Raw genomic sequence first — 17,984 nt, 5'->3', positions numbered from 1 at the left:
CCTCTGACTTGTTTTACAGGGGCAAATATTGGAGGTAGAGGGGAGAAGGATCGGGACAATATGAAAGCATCTTGGCTGCTTTAAGAAAAACAGGCACAGAGCTGAATGAAGTGTTGCTGATGACTGTTGCACGTTTTTAGAATGGATTGTGCATCACCAAGGCAGTAACTTCATCAAATGGAGCCTGCTAAATGAGGTGGATGCAGTCCAAAAGCATCTAGAGATGGGCAAAGTCTGAAATCTGAGCAAATGCTCAATCCTGCTGCATCTACAAATCAATGGAAAACCAGTCCAAAGATGTGCAGGTTAGGTGGATTGGCCATGCTAAATTGCCCCTTAGTGTCAGAGAGACCAACAGGGTAAATACATGGGGTTATGGGGATAGGGCCTGGATGGGATTGTTGTCGGTGCAGGGTTGATGGGCCGAATGGCCTTCTTCTGCACTGTAGTGATTCTATGCTTTTTTTTCAACAAAGCTAACATCAGTTGAGTGACTCATGTTCCTGATACCTCCTGTGGCAGCTTGAATAGAGCTGGACTTTAAAGAAGTTGAAAGATCCAGTGGCCGTGACTACAACAGACAATGCTAGCAGAGGCCATTGGCTAAATATTTGCTGCAGCTTCCTTGCACGCTGCTCGTCACAGACGTTCAAGTATAAGAGTGGCATGGTGGCACAGTGGTCAGCACTGCTGCATCACAGCGCCAGGGAGCCAAGTTCAATTCTAGCCTCTGATGACTGTGTGGAGTTTGTACGTTCTCCCCATGCCTGCGTGGATTTCCTCCAGGTGCTCCGGTTTCCTTCCACAATCCAAAGATGTGTGAGTTAGGTTGATTGGCTCATGCTAAATTGCCTTTTAGTGTCAGGGGGATTATCAGGGTAAATCTGTGTGGTTACAGTGATAGGGTCTGGGTGGGATTGTTTTTGGTGCAAACTTGATGGGCTGAATTGCCTCCTCCTTTACTGTAGGAATTCTATGGTTCTATGTTGTCCTGAGTCCACACACACTGTTGAGAGCGTGCTTACTCCTTTGTCATCCCTTGCAACTCCTGTCAAAGTGGAGTTACTAAAAAGACCTCACGTGGTGTAAAGGATATGTTGTCAGAAGCCTATTAAGAGCTCAAGATGTTCTACTAATGTGACAAGCATTTTGAAATTGTCAAAGTAATCAAAATTACTGTGTAACAGAAGCAAAATGTCCCTCAAAACTTTACAATGTTTTATATGAGAGTACAACAACGACTCGTATTTTTATAATACTTTTGAAGCCCCAAACTGGTGCTTCACAGTTGTGTTATAAAGTCAGGTTTGAAACTGAGCCATGTTAGTCAATATTAAGCAGATGGCAAAGAATGTGGTCAAGAGGTGTGTTTAAGAGGTAAGAAAGGTAACAAAATGGAGAGGTTTAGAAAAGGAATTCCAGAGCTCGGAGCCTCGGCAGCTGAGAGCATAGCCAAAACTAATGAAATGAGAAAAAATCAGAGGTGTGCTGGAAGCCAGAATTAGATGGCTGCAGATATCTCAGAGGATCTGGGAGCTGGAGAAGATTACAGCAATGGGGATGGGGGTGGGCGAACGATGCCACAGAGAGATTTGAAAATAAGAAGGAGAATTTTAAAATCAAGGGAAATCAACCCAGAATGTCTTCCCATTAGTCTCTTGTGATCTTCTGTTTGAAGTTTTGCTAAATAATTAGGAGTAAGATCGTGCAACATAATGGACAAAACCCCTCAGGGTCAAAGGATATTTACTGATGAACAATCTCACCTTATTCTCACTTTATCAACGTCCGGAGGTCTTTGCAAGTATAACCTGAATGTTGTGTGGCACATTGCATTAAGAGTATTTTTTTAACAGTTATATCTAATTAATGCATTATTGTCTTATATATGTAGCTTCATTAATAGTATACTTATACTAATAGCACATTATCTCATTATTGCTGCCTCCAAAAATGATCAGCATCATTATATTATTTTAAATCTGCTCCTTTTGATCCAAGTGATCAGAAAACGATGAATGCCCTTGATATTTCCACAGAGTTGCTGTGGATAAGCCATGATGTCTTTGAATGTTACTTTTTTTGTGGAGACTCATGCCACTGTCAAGTTGCTAAATGTCATTGCGGTAAATGAATCCTGGAATATGGAAAGGTCATTATTTTCATAAAATCGTTTGGCTGCCTTCATTTTACTACCATTTGCATTAAATTAATGATGGTGACATTAACAAGTCTCTTAAAAGAACCTCGCATTAGTGTCCATTTTCTCTTGTGGTCATTAGATTCAGGTCCGTGAATGTCAAGTAATCTCTGAAATTGAAGGCTGCAACCATTTATAATGAATTAAAATCTTAGCTGGGCGACACTGGCAACTTGCATTGCTGTTACTTGGTTAATATATAATGGAGGCATCTGTTTAGTAGTAAATATCTCACTGGTAACAGACATTTCAACACGCTGGAGTATTGCCAGAAAACACATCTGTTCACATTGGCTTCTTTATAGGCATGCTTTTTTATTTCAATGCCTGAGACCATAAAGCAAAGCAAGCCTCAAATCCCAGACATAACAGTTCCGAGTGATATACCTGTACTCGATCATAAAGCATGCTGCTATCTAGATTACTCGTGTTCAATTACTAATCAGTGCTTGTCATTAGATACTTTTCATTTTAAGAGATTGCTTGGACCATATTGGAGGTGAGGGGATTCTGTTGCAGAAAGTGTAACGGAGACTCAAAGACATTCTGTGTTGCTTTTTCATTCATTGGTATTCAGTCCAACATTTGTCAGCTTTTCATCTCACTGAGAACTGCCAGAACAAAAAGCAATCCCAGTCTGCTGTGGTGCTTATGAAATATTGGACTGCCTTTGTGAACTCTCTTCTATAATGCTATTGTCAAGCCAGTGATATGTATGTCCATAAAATCTGGATTATTAGTTCATTCGCTGTATCTAGAGCCACAGCTTACATTGTCAGTCCTGCTATACATTGTTTGGTCATGAGAAGGGATTTCAATTTGCATCAATGGAAAATATGTATTAAAACTGGTGCATGCGGTTGTCCATATGGAAATTAGGCAAATTGTACAAGGGGACTCCCAGGATAACTTTAGACTTACATTTTAAATTATTTTAATTAGCATAGAGACTGCTGTTAAAATTAATATATAACAGATCATAGAATCCCTACCATCCAGAAGGAGGCCATTCGGCCCATTGAGTCTGCACTGACCACAATCCCACTCAAGCCTGTAATCCCATCTAAACCCCCTGACACTAAGGGGCAATTGAACACATCTTTGGACTATGGGAGGATACTGGAGCACCTGGAGGAAACCCGCACAGAAAGGGGGAAGAATGTGCAAACTCCACACAGTTACCTGAGGCTGGAATTGAACACAGGTTGCTGGCACTGAGGCCATTCTGCCACCGTGCCACCCAAGTATATTGGGATGTGCAAAGCTACATTTTCTTGGCAAAAGAGCCAACAGAATAACTTGCATCTATTAACCGCACACTCCTCCAAACAGGTTGTGGTTTCAAACAGGTAATGAGTATTAATATCATGCTGAATAAATTGTTAGTTCTTTTCTAATAATCCAATTTTAGATTGGTTACATGCCTTGGGAGATGAATATGAGCAACAGTTTTGAGGAATTAGTTCTTGACTGATTTTTAAATAAACATTGACTCTAAATACATCCAATGTAGCCTATGTTGTGTTTATTTCACACTTAATTATCTTTTGGATTGCTTTTCATACAGCTTCTCCCAAAAGACTCAATGAGTAAACACATTGCATGTCAGAGTGGTGATCCAGGCAGATAGAAGTTCTTTATCTAATCTGTCATGATTTAGTTCATCTCAGCTGAGGTGGTGGGTTTCTAAGCTGGACCAGCAAAGAGAAAAATCAATCCGCTGGAGGAGGGGGTTCCAATTTCAGATTGTAATCTAGTGATAAACAGCTGGACAATGGTGCATGTGAGTGTGAGCTGAAGACCAAAATTTGTGATGCTCTTCATGACCATATAGCTACTGACCCTCACTCTCATTTTGCCTGTGAGAAACAGTCCTGGGTGAGGTGCCAGTGATCTCCTGTCACGCACTGAGTTTTATTGCAACATGACTGACAGCAGTGAAGAGTAGGAAGGAAATAAACAAAAAGTTAAAAATTATTTATCCCACTTAAAAGATCTTTCACACAATAACATCTTCATTTGGTAGAAAGCACCCCTTTTCAAAGAGCACTATTTCGGTAACTTATCTACAAAAACTGCTGGCATTTATACATTTAATAGATCCCAAGCAATTTTGCAGAAATGTTATCAAATAAAATTTGGCTTTGAAAAGTAGCTATTAGTACAGATGGCCTAAAGCCTGGTCAAAGAGGGTCTTAAAGGAGCAAGGCTGGGGAGAGAGGTGGAGAGGTGCAGGGAAGGAATTCCTGAACTTTGGGCCTGAACAGTTGAAGCCATGGCTGCCAATGGTGGGGTGATTAAAATGGAAGATGTGAAAAGACCAGAATTGGAGGAGCGCAGAGATCTGAGTGGGATTTGGTTGGAGGAAATTACAGACATGGGGAATGGGGAGGGGTGACAGACTTGAACATGAGGATGCAAATTTCATACTGGTGGACAGAGCCAAATTTGGTGTGAGTTCAGATATGCCAAACAGAGTTTTGGGTAAGTTTTACTTATGTGCCTCACTTTTAATGAATCTCAGTACAAATACTTAACCCAAGGAACAACATAAGGCAGTAGAGCTAACAGCTGCTACCTTAAAAGCAGAAAATGACATGGTATTGTTTGAGTCTCATTAGGCTACAGTAAAGTATAACAGAGCTTGACAGTAAATACCAGAAAAAGAGCCAATGTTTTCATTGAATAATTACCACCTTTGAACATGCCTTTGTTTTGTTTCCAGTTATGTTTTCTTGTAAATTCTACCAAGCGATAATGAAAAATTTAAACTGTTCTTTTATAATAAGACTTGTTCAATGAATTTTCTACTTACAGAGAAAAGGGCTGAGCAGTGGGCAATATATATATATCTAATATGTACAGAAATTACTGGATGTATACAGTAGACCCTCAGGTTCTAAAAATATGAATTTGTATTTTGAGTGTGAAGTCTATGTTAGAAGTGCCCTGGTAAATGGTCTGCATTGGAAACATGAACGCACTTTTCAGATGCTGGGAGTTCTCCAACACATTTTTAATACCATTCTGGGATTTTGTTTTCTTTTAACCTCTGCACCAAGCACTCATGCTGTCCCCTTCCTCTCGGTAATGGATTGGAATTAAACAGTTAGCACTGCTGCCTCACAGCACCAGGGACCCGGGTTCAATTCTGGCCCCTGGTGACTGTATGGAGTTTGCACATTCTCCCCGTGTCTGCGTGGGTTTCCTCCCGGTGTTCCGGTTTCCTCCCACGGTCCAAAGATAATAGTAGAGGCAGGCACAATTCTGTCTTTTAAAAAGTGTTTAGACAGTTACATGGGTAAGATGGCTATAGAGGGATATGGGCCAAACGTGGGCAATTGGGACTAGCTTAGGAGTTAAAAAAGGGGGCGGCATGGACAAGTTGGGCAGGAGGACCTGTTTCCATGCTGTAAACCTCTATGACTCTATATGCAGGTTAGGTTGATTGGCCATGCTAAATTGCCCCTTAGTGTCGGGGGATTAGCAGGGTAAATACATGGGTGTACAGGATTAGAGCCTGGTTGGGATTGTTGTTGGTGCAGGCTGGATGGGCTACATGACCTCTTTCTGCACTGTAGGGATTCTATGATTCTAGCTAAACTCGCACTGTCCCAATAATATCTCTTTAACACTGTTTTCAAAAGAACATTAGGGCGAATTTGTACTTGGCCCACCCTGTTTGGCTTTTGAAATGTAATCAGTCTGACTGACATATCTGGTTTTTCATAGTCATGTACACATGCCATGAGGCTGCCTTTGGAGGCAGACATCTTAACGCAGTTCAATATAACCACTCACAGAGACTGAAGAAGAATGCTGTCTTTATACATGAAACATTCCTGGTGGTAGCCCTAAAATCAGAGTGCTGCACTTGCCACCCTGTTGCTGCTCTTGACTGATTGATAAGATTTGGCCCAGAGCTTTTACGCGGCCCAAGTGTCAGCTTGAATTAGGTGGGTGGCTCATTTAAGTATCTAGGTCAGTTGACTCTGATATCTGTAACGCCTGATGCCAATTCAGTGCTACAATATGGCCAGAGCAAGTCAAAACATGGCCTCCCCAATTGTGCCAGTGCTTGAGTGGCCAAATAAACTTTTCTTAAAGGGAGCATTGGTGATGCTTGAAAAATGTCCCTAAATTTGCTTTTCATATTATGTGTTTTTGAGGAGCCAGGAGCAAAATTCCTGCTCCTCTTGGCTCCACGTGAAAACTTTAGGTCACTTATAGCTCTGGCTCACCCATCCTGGTGCTCACGTTCTCCCTCCTCCCCAGGAAATACCTACAGTTTGCTTGGCATCTGAGCAGCCAGTCCTGCAGTGGATGATGCCAGTGGGCTGCAGAGGAATGCCCATTTGGGGTGCCCTGCTTGCTTGTTGAATGGCAAAGACCACAGGTTTCTACAAGACCTGAGCCTCTGGTCAACAATATCATACAGTTGCATTTGGCCTTCTGCCCACCAGTTTTCTCCCACCAGTTAAAATTGATCACATTGCCTTGTGAAATGGCATGAAGTTTGTTTTTCTTATAGTGACTATCTTATCACCTCTGTGCGTAAGATTGCTTTCTAATCCAGCATGAGAAAAGATGACTTGTATGGCAAACTGACTTTCCATGTTCAGCAAACTAATGGAATTTGCATTAAAATGTCTTAATGAGCTTCAAAAGTCTTATTTGTTTGTGTGTGCTGTCAACGCAGTGAAAATCATGCTCAGTTATTCCTTCCATAGAGGCCAGCAAAGATTGTCTTGAAATAATAACTAATTCTGTACCATGATCTCATCTATTGAAAGGACAGTGTTGAAATGAAATTAAATGTGCTATGCTTGGGACAACCAGTAAAATAAAGCTATTTCTTTTATCCTCACACCCTTCAACGTGAACTGGAATTTAGATCCAAATCACAAAGGTGAAAAGCAGTGGTTTCAGGAGGATTGTCATAAAACCAGACATAAATTAGAATGATTAATGTCTCCAAACCTCGCAAGACAGAGGTAAAGAAGATGGACTTTGGTTTAACAATCAGACTTTGAGGCCTAATTTTGCAAGGATGCAATGCCAGCATGGAGTCTCGCTAGTGGCAAGCATGAATCAGCAATACTGCAGGCCTATCCCTGTTGTGCTGTCCCATTTTACAAGTGTTCGCGAAATCTTGCAAATATTAACTCTTTGGTGTCTTGTGTGAATATTTGAAATTTCTGGACCCATAATTCAAAATGAGATAGATGACAAATTCCACATTGAAATCAATGTATTTTTAAAAAAAATAATCTATATTTTTGCCTATTTTTCTCAGGCTGACGCTGACATTATCCTGTCCAATGGATTTGAAAAATTTTCCAATGGATGTACAAACGTGTGCAATGCAGTTAGAAAGTTGTAAGTAACTGGATTACATGTGCACGTACACAAGCCTCATTTCATCCTCTGATGAACCATGTCTACTAACGGTGTAATAATAAGCACATTCATAAACATTGCTAATCATGCATGGCATCTATGCCATTCATTTCTAACTCATAGGTTATATACCAAGACCACCTACTTAAATAAATTTATTAGGATGCTACCAGGACTTGATGGTTTGAGTTATAAGGAGAGGCTGGATAGACTGGGACTTTTTTCTCTGGATCATCGGAGGCTGAGGGGTGATCTTATAAAGGTCTATAAAATAATGAGGGGCATAGATCAGCGAGATAATCAATATCTTTTCCCAAAGGTAGGGGAGTCTAAAATTAGAGGGCATAGGTTTAAGGTGAGAGGGGAGAGATACAAAAGGGTCCAGAGGGACATTTTCTTTCCACACAGAAGGTGGTGTGTGTCTGAAACAAGCTACCAGAGGTAGGAGTAGATGCAGGTACAATTTTGTCTTTTAAAAAGCATTTACACAGTAACATGCGTAAGATAGGACAGAGGGATATGGGCCAAACGTGGGCAATTGGGACTCGCTTAGTGATTTGAAAAAAAAGGGGGGGCATGGACAAGTTGGGCTGTAGGGCTTGTTTCCATGCTGTGAACCTCTATGACTCTGCTGTATTTTGTTTTCATATTAATTTTTAAAAATGTAAATCTACTGGTACATGAACTCCAAGACATCACTATTTTATAAAATTCCTGTCATAATTGTCTCTGTCAGAAATATATGACCGAAATCTTGGAGATAAATAAATATGCTGCCATCTTAATGCTACATCAAACAATCTGCGATTGCCACTTTTAATACAGCATTTCAATTCAATGCCAATGCAACTGGCTTCTCCTCATGTGTGGCCTACATCTGTCGCCGACCACTTCCATTGTATCCTTGACCATACCCAACATCCTGAACATCTTCCACGCTCCAGATCCATGAAAGCATGTCATCACCAGACATCAAAAGTAAAAACTTAAGTACGCCAGTTTTCATTTCCATTGCTTTACTTTACATCTTTGAACAAGCTTCATCCGCCCGCTTCATCAATGTCTTTTGTTGATCTAATCAAATCTCGTTGAGTTCATTGATACCTTTGTGTTGGTCTACAGTCGGATACACAATGAACGATCTGATTTTTGAATGGCTGGATGGGGGGCCGGTGCAGGTTGCAGATGGGCTGACCCTTCCGCAGTTTCTTCTGAAGGATGAGAAGGAACTAGGATACTGCACAAAGCATTATAATACAGGTAGATCCGTTTCATTTTCAGAACAGGAGAATCTATTCATAGGAATTCGTTGTGTAAGGGTAAGAATTAGTCTGGTCAGTGTTTCTAATTCAATCATCAATACTATGGTGAAGGTCTCTTTCATTTGGTAATTAAAGTAAAATGTTAAATCCATTCTTTAAGAATGATATTGATAGAAATAGCAAAGAGCAAATCTTCCCACATTTATGCTGCCACTGCTCATGGTGACTAGAGTAATTCTTAGCCTCCCAGGGAGCATAATGAGTCCTTTACTAAATATTTCCTGCTGTACAGTTCAGCGACCCTCATTAAAACTGGAATTAACACTGCCGGAACATGATGTGAGTAAACAGCAACTATTTGGGACTAAGATGCATGCACTGCACAATTTCCCTTCCATTCAACTGAATGGACAAAAGTCATGATTGCCAACTTTCAATCCTTGAAACACGCTCTCGTTGCATGAGAGCAATGAATCATCAAACCTACCTCCGTTTCCTTCAAGTGTTGTAATTAAACATTCATTTATTATTGTGATGCTGGTTATCATTCCAGCGGGCTGAATCTTCCCCTTCTATACTTTCCAAAAAGGTGGGAAAATAAGAGAGTGAGCCCATTTACTGCCCCCACCACAACTCCTGAGAAGCAATTTGGTCCGCTTCCAAGATTCTTCACAAAGCCTGGCTCGTCTATCCCAAATACTCTTTCGACTTTTGATGAATCATGGTTCCCATTATCTTTATGGCTTCTCTGGTAAATATAACTAGCCTTGCTGCACTGTTCATCAACTTAAGGTGTTGAATTCCTTCTTTAAGATAACAGTAAGTCCAATTACTCAGAACAGTAGCTAACACCCTGTGTCTACCTCCACCTTCAGTGGCCAGCCATTTACTACCAACACCACTGTGATGGGGCTACCTTGCACACTTCCACATTGTTTAATGACATTACGTTTTGTTTCCCCGTAGTATGGACAATCCTCCATACTATGCACCGGGGCTGGATAATTTACTCTGCCTGTACTGTGCAGGCCCTGCTTGCTTCTACATTTCTGTCTTAAATTACCATTTTTTCCACACCCGAAGTGTTCTACTCCTCTAAACCTACCCACTTCTGGAATGTTTTCGTGTCGGAAGCATCCAGAGATGTTAAACATCACGCATGGCATGGTGGTTAGCACAGCTGCCTCACAGTGCCAGGGACCCGGGTTTGACTCCTGGCTTGGGTCACTGTCTGTGTGGAGTTTGCACATTCTCCCCGTGTCTGCATGGATTTCCTCCGGGTGCTCCGGTTTCCTCCCACAGTCCAAAGATGTGCGGGTTAGGTGGATTGGCTGTGCTAAATTGCCACTTACTGTCAGGGGGACTAGCTAGGTTAAATGTATGGGTTATGGGGATTGGGCCTGAGTGGGATTGTGGTTGGTGTAGACTTGATGGGCTGAATGGCCTTCTTTTGCACTGTATGATTCTATGCTATACCTGACCCTTGTGCCTTGTTGGTAGTAGAAAGACTTTGGAGATGAGCCAGTTGCCTCAGAACTTATTCTTGTAGCCACAGTATTTATGTGGCTGGCCCAGTTAAATTTCTGATTAATGGTAACCTCCAGGATGTTGATGGTGGAGGAATGCTGTTGAATATGAATGGTAGATGATTAAACTCTCACTTGTTGGCAATGGTCATTGCCTCGACTTGTGTGGCACAGATATTACTTGCCATTGATCAACCCAAGCATGAATGTTGTCCAGGTCTTGCTATATTTGGACACGGGACTGCTTCATTATCTAAAGATTTGTGAATGGGACTGAACTCTGTGCAATTAGCAGTGAACATCCCACCTACGACCTTCTGATGGAGGGAAGGCTGTTGATGAAGCAGCTGAGGGTGGTTAGCCCTATAACACTATCTTGAGGAGCTCCTGCAATAATGCCCTGGGTCTGAAATGATTGGCCTCCAACAACCACAACAATCTTCCTTTGTGGTGGGCACGACTCCAACCAGTGGAGAAGTTTACCTCTGATTTCCATTGACTTCAGTTTTGCTGGGGCACACTCAGTCAAATGCTGCCTTAATGTCAAGGGCAGTCACTCTCACTTCACCTCTTGAATATAACTCTTTCATCCATCATAGAAATCATCAGAGAAACCCTACAGTGCAGAAGGAGGCCATTTAGTCCATTCGGTCTGCACTGACAACAATCCTGCCCAGGCCCTATTCCCGTAACTCCACATATTTACCCCACTAAACTCTCTAACCTACGCATTTCTGGACACTAAGGGGCAATTTAGCGTGGCCAATGCACCTAACCCGCACATCTTTGGACTGTGGGAGGAAACTGGAGCACCCGGAGGAAACTCATGCAGACAGGGAGAATGTGCAAACTCCACGTGGACAGTCACCTAAGCTGGAAATTGAATCCAGGTCCCTGGAGCTGTGAGACAGCAGTGCTAACCACTGTGCCACCATGTCATTCATGTTTGGACCAAGGCTGTAATGAAGTTTGGAGACGAGTTGTACTGGTGGAGGCTGAGCATCAATGAGCAGGTTGTTACCACCTGATATCACTGTCAGCAACATCTTCCGTCGCTTTGCTAATGATTGAAAGTAGACTGACGGGACAGTAATTGGCTGGATTGTATCTGTCCTGCAGTTTGTGGAGAGGACAATGTTCCACATTGTTGGGTAGCTGTCAATGCTGGAGCTGAACTGGAACAGTTTGGCAAGCAGTTTAGCTAGCAGAACTTGAGTATCACAGCATTATCACTGTGCTCTAAGAATGTTGTTTATGTGTGAGTGCTACCTATGTATGTTTGTGTATTCAATTAGATTACTGTTCAATAGAGCCAGCTGTATCAGTGCATACATTTCCAATTCAACCCTGATAGTGAATGTAGAAGTTTCAACATTTCAACCCACTCTAATACTGTGTTCACATCAAATGATTCAGACACACATCACCTTTGTTTTTACAGTGAATCATCTAAACTCCAAATTGGTCCAAATTTACTTCAGTTCTTGGCTTGCGATGTAAATAAATTGACAGATTTGCTGACTAAGGGCCCAGTGAAATCTTCCTCTTGCTAACTGTGTCTTGGAGGCAGACATATCAAGTGAAAACCTTTTCACTCATTGGCTGCCAGCCTAAATAGTGACAGTTATTTTTTCCCCTGCTGACAGACGTAGCACAGAATGGTGTCCCTTCAGCCAGCCAGCAGGAGAAAAATATCAGATTTACATGCGGATTCAGTTCAATCTGGCATCGAGCAAGTAATTCTAAACCATGGAATTGGATGGTTTGGGTCAAGAGAGAAGTTAAAATGCCAAAATTTTCAAATCTGCCCAATTTTAGTTCAGCAGAGGTGAGGCAAAACATGGGTGGCTAATCCACTCACAGGCACTGGGTTGGTTGCCGAAAGCTGCTTACTTTCATTTGAACTAGGTTTCTGTTAATCACCATTATCCAGGCTTCACTGACCTTGGCAAATCTGTCAGGTAAAAGGAAATGAGAAGAGCTGGATCCATAATCATAGAATCTCTACTGTGCAGAAGGAGGCCATTGGGCCCATTGAGCCGGCACTGGCAATGATCCCACCCAGGCCCTATCCCCGTTACCCAATGTATTTACCCACTAGTCCCCCGACACTAAGGGGCAATTTAGCTTAATCAATCCACCTAACCTGCACATCCTTGGACTGTGGGAGGAAACCGGAGCACCCAGAGGAAACCCATGCAGACACGGGGAGAACATGCAAACTCCACACAGACAGTGACCCCAGGTAGGAATCAAACCCGGCTCCCTGACACTGCGAGGCAGTAGTGCTAACCACTGTGCCGCCAATGCAGCTTGTGGCCCAGGCGGAGGAGGAGTTGTTGACAGGATAACCCTGTCAACAACACCCCACCCACCACGCCCATAATTTGTCTGACTACCCCTGCTCAACTACGATCACCAAATCCACCCAACCCACGATCTCCCTCTGCAATTTGTTATCTTCCCTCAATGAGTACCTCCCCTGCACCCACCCCCCAATCCTCCAGCCATGGTCACTGACCCCACCCAACCATCCTGCCCATCCTCTCAGTGCGATCACTCCCACTGCACCCCTCCCCACCACAAAACCTTCCTGCTCCCTCTCATGTTTTTTCCCATACCCGACCGGTGGCCAAGCCTAGCCATCTGTCAGATTGGCTATCCCAGTAGGGAACCTGGGAGAAAAAAAAAGAAATTCAAAAACACACTTAAAGTTAAAACTCCACGGTATTCAAGGAAACACGTACTTCATACATTTCCTGACTGGAACTCCTGTCCTCTGCTCAAGTAAATGCTGGAAAAATATTCTTGACACTAAATGAGGAAGAAACTGATATGTTCAGCATTATTATTAGACAATCAGGATTTGTATCTTACACCTTTTCAGTGCCAGAAAATTGATGTTAGTGAACAAGGGATAAATACACCTGTCCTCTTCTAGCTATAAATATAATTATGTCAGCAACACATTTTGTTGGCTTGTATCAAAAGCCTGTTGGATATTGCATTAATTATCCATAACATTCAAAATTATGTGCACTCTGTATGCTTCTACAGTTTTTCATTACTCAAAACATTTATTTTTGTCCTTTAGTTTGCCTACTAGCTGATTCTTCATGTTTGCTCACACATACTTTGCCAGATCTATCACAACAGTGATAAAGCACTGTATGCTTCTAAATACTACATGCGCCTAAATGTTATGAAAATAAATTGCAGTATCTTGACTGGTGGCTTTCAGTCATCATTTTGTTGTCGTGATTCATGCTGTAAATAGTTCCTCCCATTAGAAGGTTCCTCCCATTAGAAGGTTCCTCCGGAGCCTTCAACATGTCATTGATGAAGACGAACATCTCGCCAAGGCCATCCCCACACCCCCGCTTCTTGACTTCAAACAACCGCGCAACCTCAAACAGACCATTGTCTGCAGCAAACTACCCAGCCTTCAGGAGAACAGTGATCACGGCACCACACAACCCTGCCACAGCAACCTCTGCAAGACGTGCCGGATCATCGACACGGATGCCATCATCTCACGCGAGAACACCATCCACCAGGTACACGGTACATACTCTTGCAACTCGGCCAACGTTGTCTACCTGTTACGCTGCAGGAAAGGATGCCCCGAGGCATGGTACATTGGGGAAACCATGCAGACGCTACGACAACGGATGAATGAACACCGTTCGACAATCACTAGGCAAGACTGTTCTCTTCCTGTGGGGGAGCACTTCAGCGGTCACGGGCATTCAGCCTCTGATCTCCGGGTAAGCGTTCTCCAAGGCGGCCTTCACGACACACGACAGTGCAGAGTCGCTGAGCAGAGACTGATAGCCAGGTTCCACACACATGAGGACGCCCTCAACCGGGATATTGGGTTCATGTCACACTATCTGTAACCCCCACAACCTGCCTGGATGTGCAAAATCTCACTAGCTGTCCTGTCTGGAGACAATACACATCCCTTTAACCTGTGCTTAATGCTCCCTCCACTCACATTAGCTGTACCTTTAAGACTTGATTAGCTGTAAAGACTCACATTCCAATCATTATTCATGTAAATTGAGTTTGTGTCTTTGTGCCCTGTTTGTGACCAGAACTCCCACCCACCTGACGAAGGGACAGCCTGTTCCGAAAGCTAGTGGCTTTTGCTACCAAATAAACCTGTTGGACTTTATCCTTGTGTTGTTAGAATTCTTACTGTGTTTACCCCAGTCCAACGCCGGCATCTCCACATCGTAAATAGTTAGAGACAGGGTTACAAACCACTTTTTTTTTGATAAAGAAAGGACAATGAAATCTTCCACAAAGCTGACAACTTCAAATAGTGGCCGTAATTAATATGCCAATGAGAGTTTATACTGAAAATGGAATTGGAACTCAGGCTTCTTTTTAATTGCAGATAAACCCAACATTCCAACAGTTTTATCACAAGAAACGATAGAGAAAATATACAAAAGCACCGCTTACGACATTTGTGGGTTTGAAACTTTCTGAAATAAATTGTGAAAGCTGAAAGCATGAGACGTTTGGGAGGCGTGGGGGAGGGGTGAGGGGGAGGGTGGCAAAGGGCAATCAGAGAGCATTGTGAGACCTGGTATCCAGTGTTAGGGGTGGAATTGAGGAGTTGAACTGGGGAGAAAGATGGTTGAAATTGGAGATTAGAGATTGGAGTGATTGGTTCCTTGAATATGGGATCAGGAGAAGTGGAGCTCCACATTCAGATAAGTTACTTATTTGCCTTCGTGGTTGTCTCGGGATCCCTGAAGTTGATTTCACTGAGTTGCAACCTTTGATGGTGCCGGCTGACTATGTTGCAGCGGGATTCTGATGCAGGCCCTTTATGTGCCTATGCTTCAGGCCTGTGTAAAGGATGCCATCTTGTTTGTCTTTACCCAACATAGTAGTCAGTGCATTACCCGCTGGAAGTCCTCCTCAGTGTCCTGGCCAATATTTATCCTTCAAACAACATCACAAGATTAGATTATAACAAATTGTCTCTTTTCTATTTCTGGGATCTTACTGTGGAGAAATTCTGTTTCTTATATCACAGTGACTGCACTTCAGAAGTACCTAAATTTCCTGTAAATGACTTTGGGGTGTCCTCAGGTTTGAAAAGTGTTGAATAATGCATGTATAATTTTTCTTCTTTCTTGCATTATCTTTACCTTGCATTCTGCAAAGTGCTTCTGTTGCACTTCTGTTCTTTGGATCTTGTGCCCCATGGTGCATTCATACATTAACCCTTGTGTAGTACTTGCACTGGTAGGAACACACGTAAATTCTTCTTGAGTCGTGGCCACAACTGCCCCCTCCTGCATAGTGCATGCCACGTGTTTGCCATTTCAGTGCCAAAATAGTTTAATCTATGCAGTTTCCAGAATTTAAGCTTGAGCCCATGTCTCACAATTTTGAACATGCTATATCGATGTTCAATTTATAAATTTCCTTCAAGATAGAGTCATGGAGTCATTGAGATTTACAGCATGCCGCCCAGTTTTTACCATTAAGCTAGTCCCAATTGCCCACGTTTTGCCCATATCCCTCTATACCAAGTCTTACCCATGTAACTGTCTAAATTTTTAAAAGACAAAATTATACCCACCTCTACTACTCCTTTGGCAGCTCATTCCTGACACCACCCTCTTTGTGAAAAAAATGCCCCTCTGGATCCTTTTGTATCTTTCCCTCTCATCTTAAACCTATGTCCTCTAGTTTTAGACTCCCCTACCTTTGAGAAAAGATGTCGATTATCTACTTAATCTATGCCCCTCGTTATTTTATAGACCTCTATAACATCACCCCTAAGCCTCCTATGCTCCAGGAAAAAAAGCCCCAGCCTATCCAGCCTCCCCTTATAACTCAAACCATCAAGTCCCGGTAGCATTCCAGTAAATCTTCTCTGCACTCCTTCTAGTTTAGTGATATCCTTTCTATAATAGGGTGACCAGAACTGTGTGCAGTATTCCAAGTGTGGCCTTACCAATGTATTGTACAACTTCAACAAGACATCCCAACTCCTGTATTCAATGTTCTGACCAATGACCAATGAGCATGCTAAATGCCACCTTCACCACCCTGCCCACGTGTGACTCCACTTTCACGGAGCTATGAACTTGTACTCCTAGATCTCTCGGTTTTATAATTCTGTCCCAATATAACTGTCCCTCATTTAGTACCCTCTGTGCTCCTAAAAAAATAGCATGCTAAATGAAAAGGTGCTAAAAAAAAATCACTTTGGCGTATGGAATAAAGGTGGGTTATGTCCTAATCTGTAGTTTTTACATTAAAAATCTATTGGCTGACTTGAACCTAACTGGCCCAAAAGTCCTCCTATTAACAACTTCAGAACTCTTAATAACTTGTTAACTCTTAATAACCCACAATTTCATACCTCCTACTCACAGCTTCCTGGTTCCAATGCTTCAGCTCTCCCTCTCCCCGACACTCCTGCCTCGCTATCTCCTCGACCCTCCAGACTTGCTGCTTCCTCTCTGCTCCCTTCTTCTGAATGTTTCTGCGAACAAGAGCTCAGAGAGCGGTCATAGTAAGGGGGAGCAGAGTGAGAAACTGGGAGGGAGGGCGTAGGAGGGAGTGGAAGGTTATGGAGGGAGGTGGTAAAGTGGGAGGATCGGAATATCGGGAGAGGTGGAGAGGCAGTTTGGTAGAGCTTTGTATTTATAAAAGATGTATGCTCAGCAAAAGTGCTATAATGGAGACACTATTAGGGAGTGTCCCTAACTGACCAATTGTGCTTTTCAATGGGTGACATCTGTACTTGGATAATAACTCCCATAATTTATTATTTCGAAGTAATCCCAGCCCTGCAATTTCACATCTGTGATGCCTTAAAATATGTGCAGTATCTGTACTTTGCACCTTGCAAAATCTTTGCATTCTAGTATGTTGATTTTGTGCTCTATCTTTCACTTGCAGTGTTTATCCATCATGTATAAGTTTATCCAAATGGATAAACTTATACTTGATATACATGCAATACTGGGCTTTGTAGTACTTGTACTTATGCCTCAGAGTACCAGAGCAGCTAAATATATATAGTTTTATTCATTCATGAGATGAAGACATTCAGGTGAGTTCTGCATGTATTGTCCATCCCTAATTTTCCCTGAGGAGTTGGTGGCGAACGTGATGGTCAGTGAGTGGAAATGGTTGTACTCCCTTTGGTGACTCTACCCTCACAGTGCTGCTACTTCAGGAGTTCAAGGGCTTTGAGTTAATGATGATGAAGGAGTATCAATATATTTCCAAGTCGGGATGGTGTGTGAATCAATGATGGGGAGCTTGGAGGTTCCCACATGCCGGCTGTCTTTGTTCCTTTAGTTAGTAGAGATCACAGGTTTTGGAGGTGCTGTCAAAAAAGCTTTGTTGAGTTGGTGCAGTGCATCTCGTGGATGGTACACACTGCAGCCATGGTTTATATTTAAGGTGGTGGAAAAGGTGTCCAACAAGCATGCTGTTTTGTTTTGGGTAGTATCAGGCTTTTTGGTGATGTTGGAGCTGCATTCATCTTGGCATATGGAAAATATTCCATCACATTCCTGACTCGTGCCTCATAGATGATGCAAAGGCTTTGGG

The 17,984-nt window shown here is 42.5% G+C and overlaps 1 protein-coding gene across 4 annotated transcripts in view; it reads left to right on the top strand.

Annotated features, from left to right (window-relative positions):
* The window catches only part of glra2 (glycine receptor, alpha 2), a 231,743-nt gene that overhangs the window by 98,415 nt on the left and 115,344 nt on the right, over positions 1 to 17,984 (top strand). For all 4 annotated transcript variants that reach the window (XM_078231966.1, XM_078231965.1, XM_078231967.1 and 1 more), the window contains 2 exons: positions 7,497 to 7,579; positions 8,723 to 8,860. In XM_078231966.1, coding sequence (XP_078088092.1) covers positions 7,497 to 7,579; positions 8,723 to 8,860 — 221 coding nt within the window. The remainder of the gene's footprint in view (positions 1 to 7,496; positions 7,580 to 8,722; positions 8,861 to 17,984) is intronic.

This window comes from Mustelus asterias, chromosome 17, assembly GCF_964213995.1.
Source record: "Mustelus asterias chromosome 17, sMusAst1.hap1.1, whole genome shotgun sequence".
Classification (NCBI taxonomy): Eukaryota; Metazoa; Chordata; class Chondrichthyes; order Carcharhiniformes; family Triakidae; genus Mustelus; species Mustelus asterias.
Note: the sequence above shows the minus strand (reverse complement) of the source record. Positions and strands in the feature narration are given on the sequence as shown.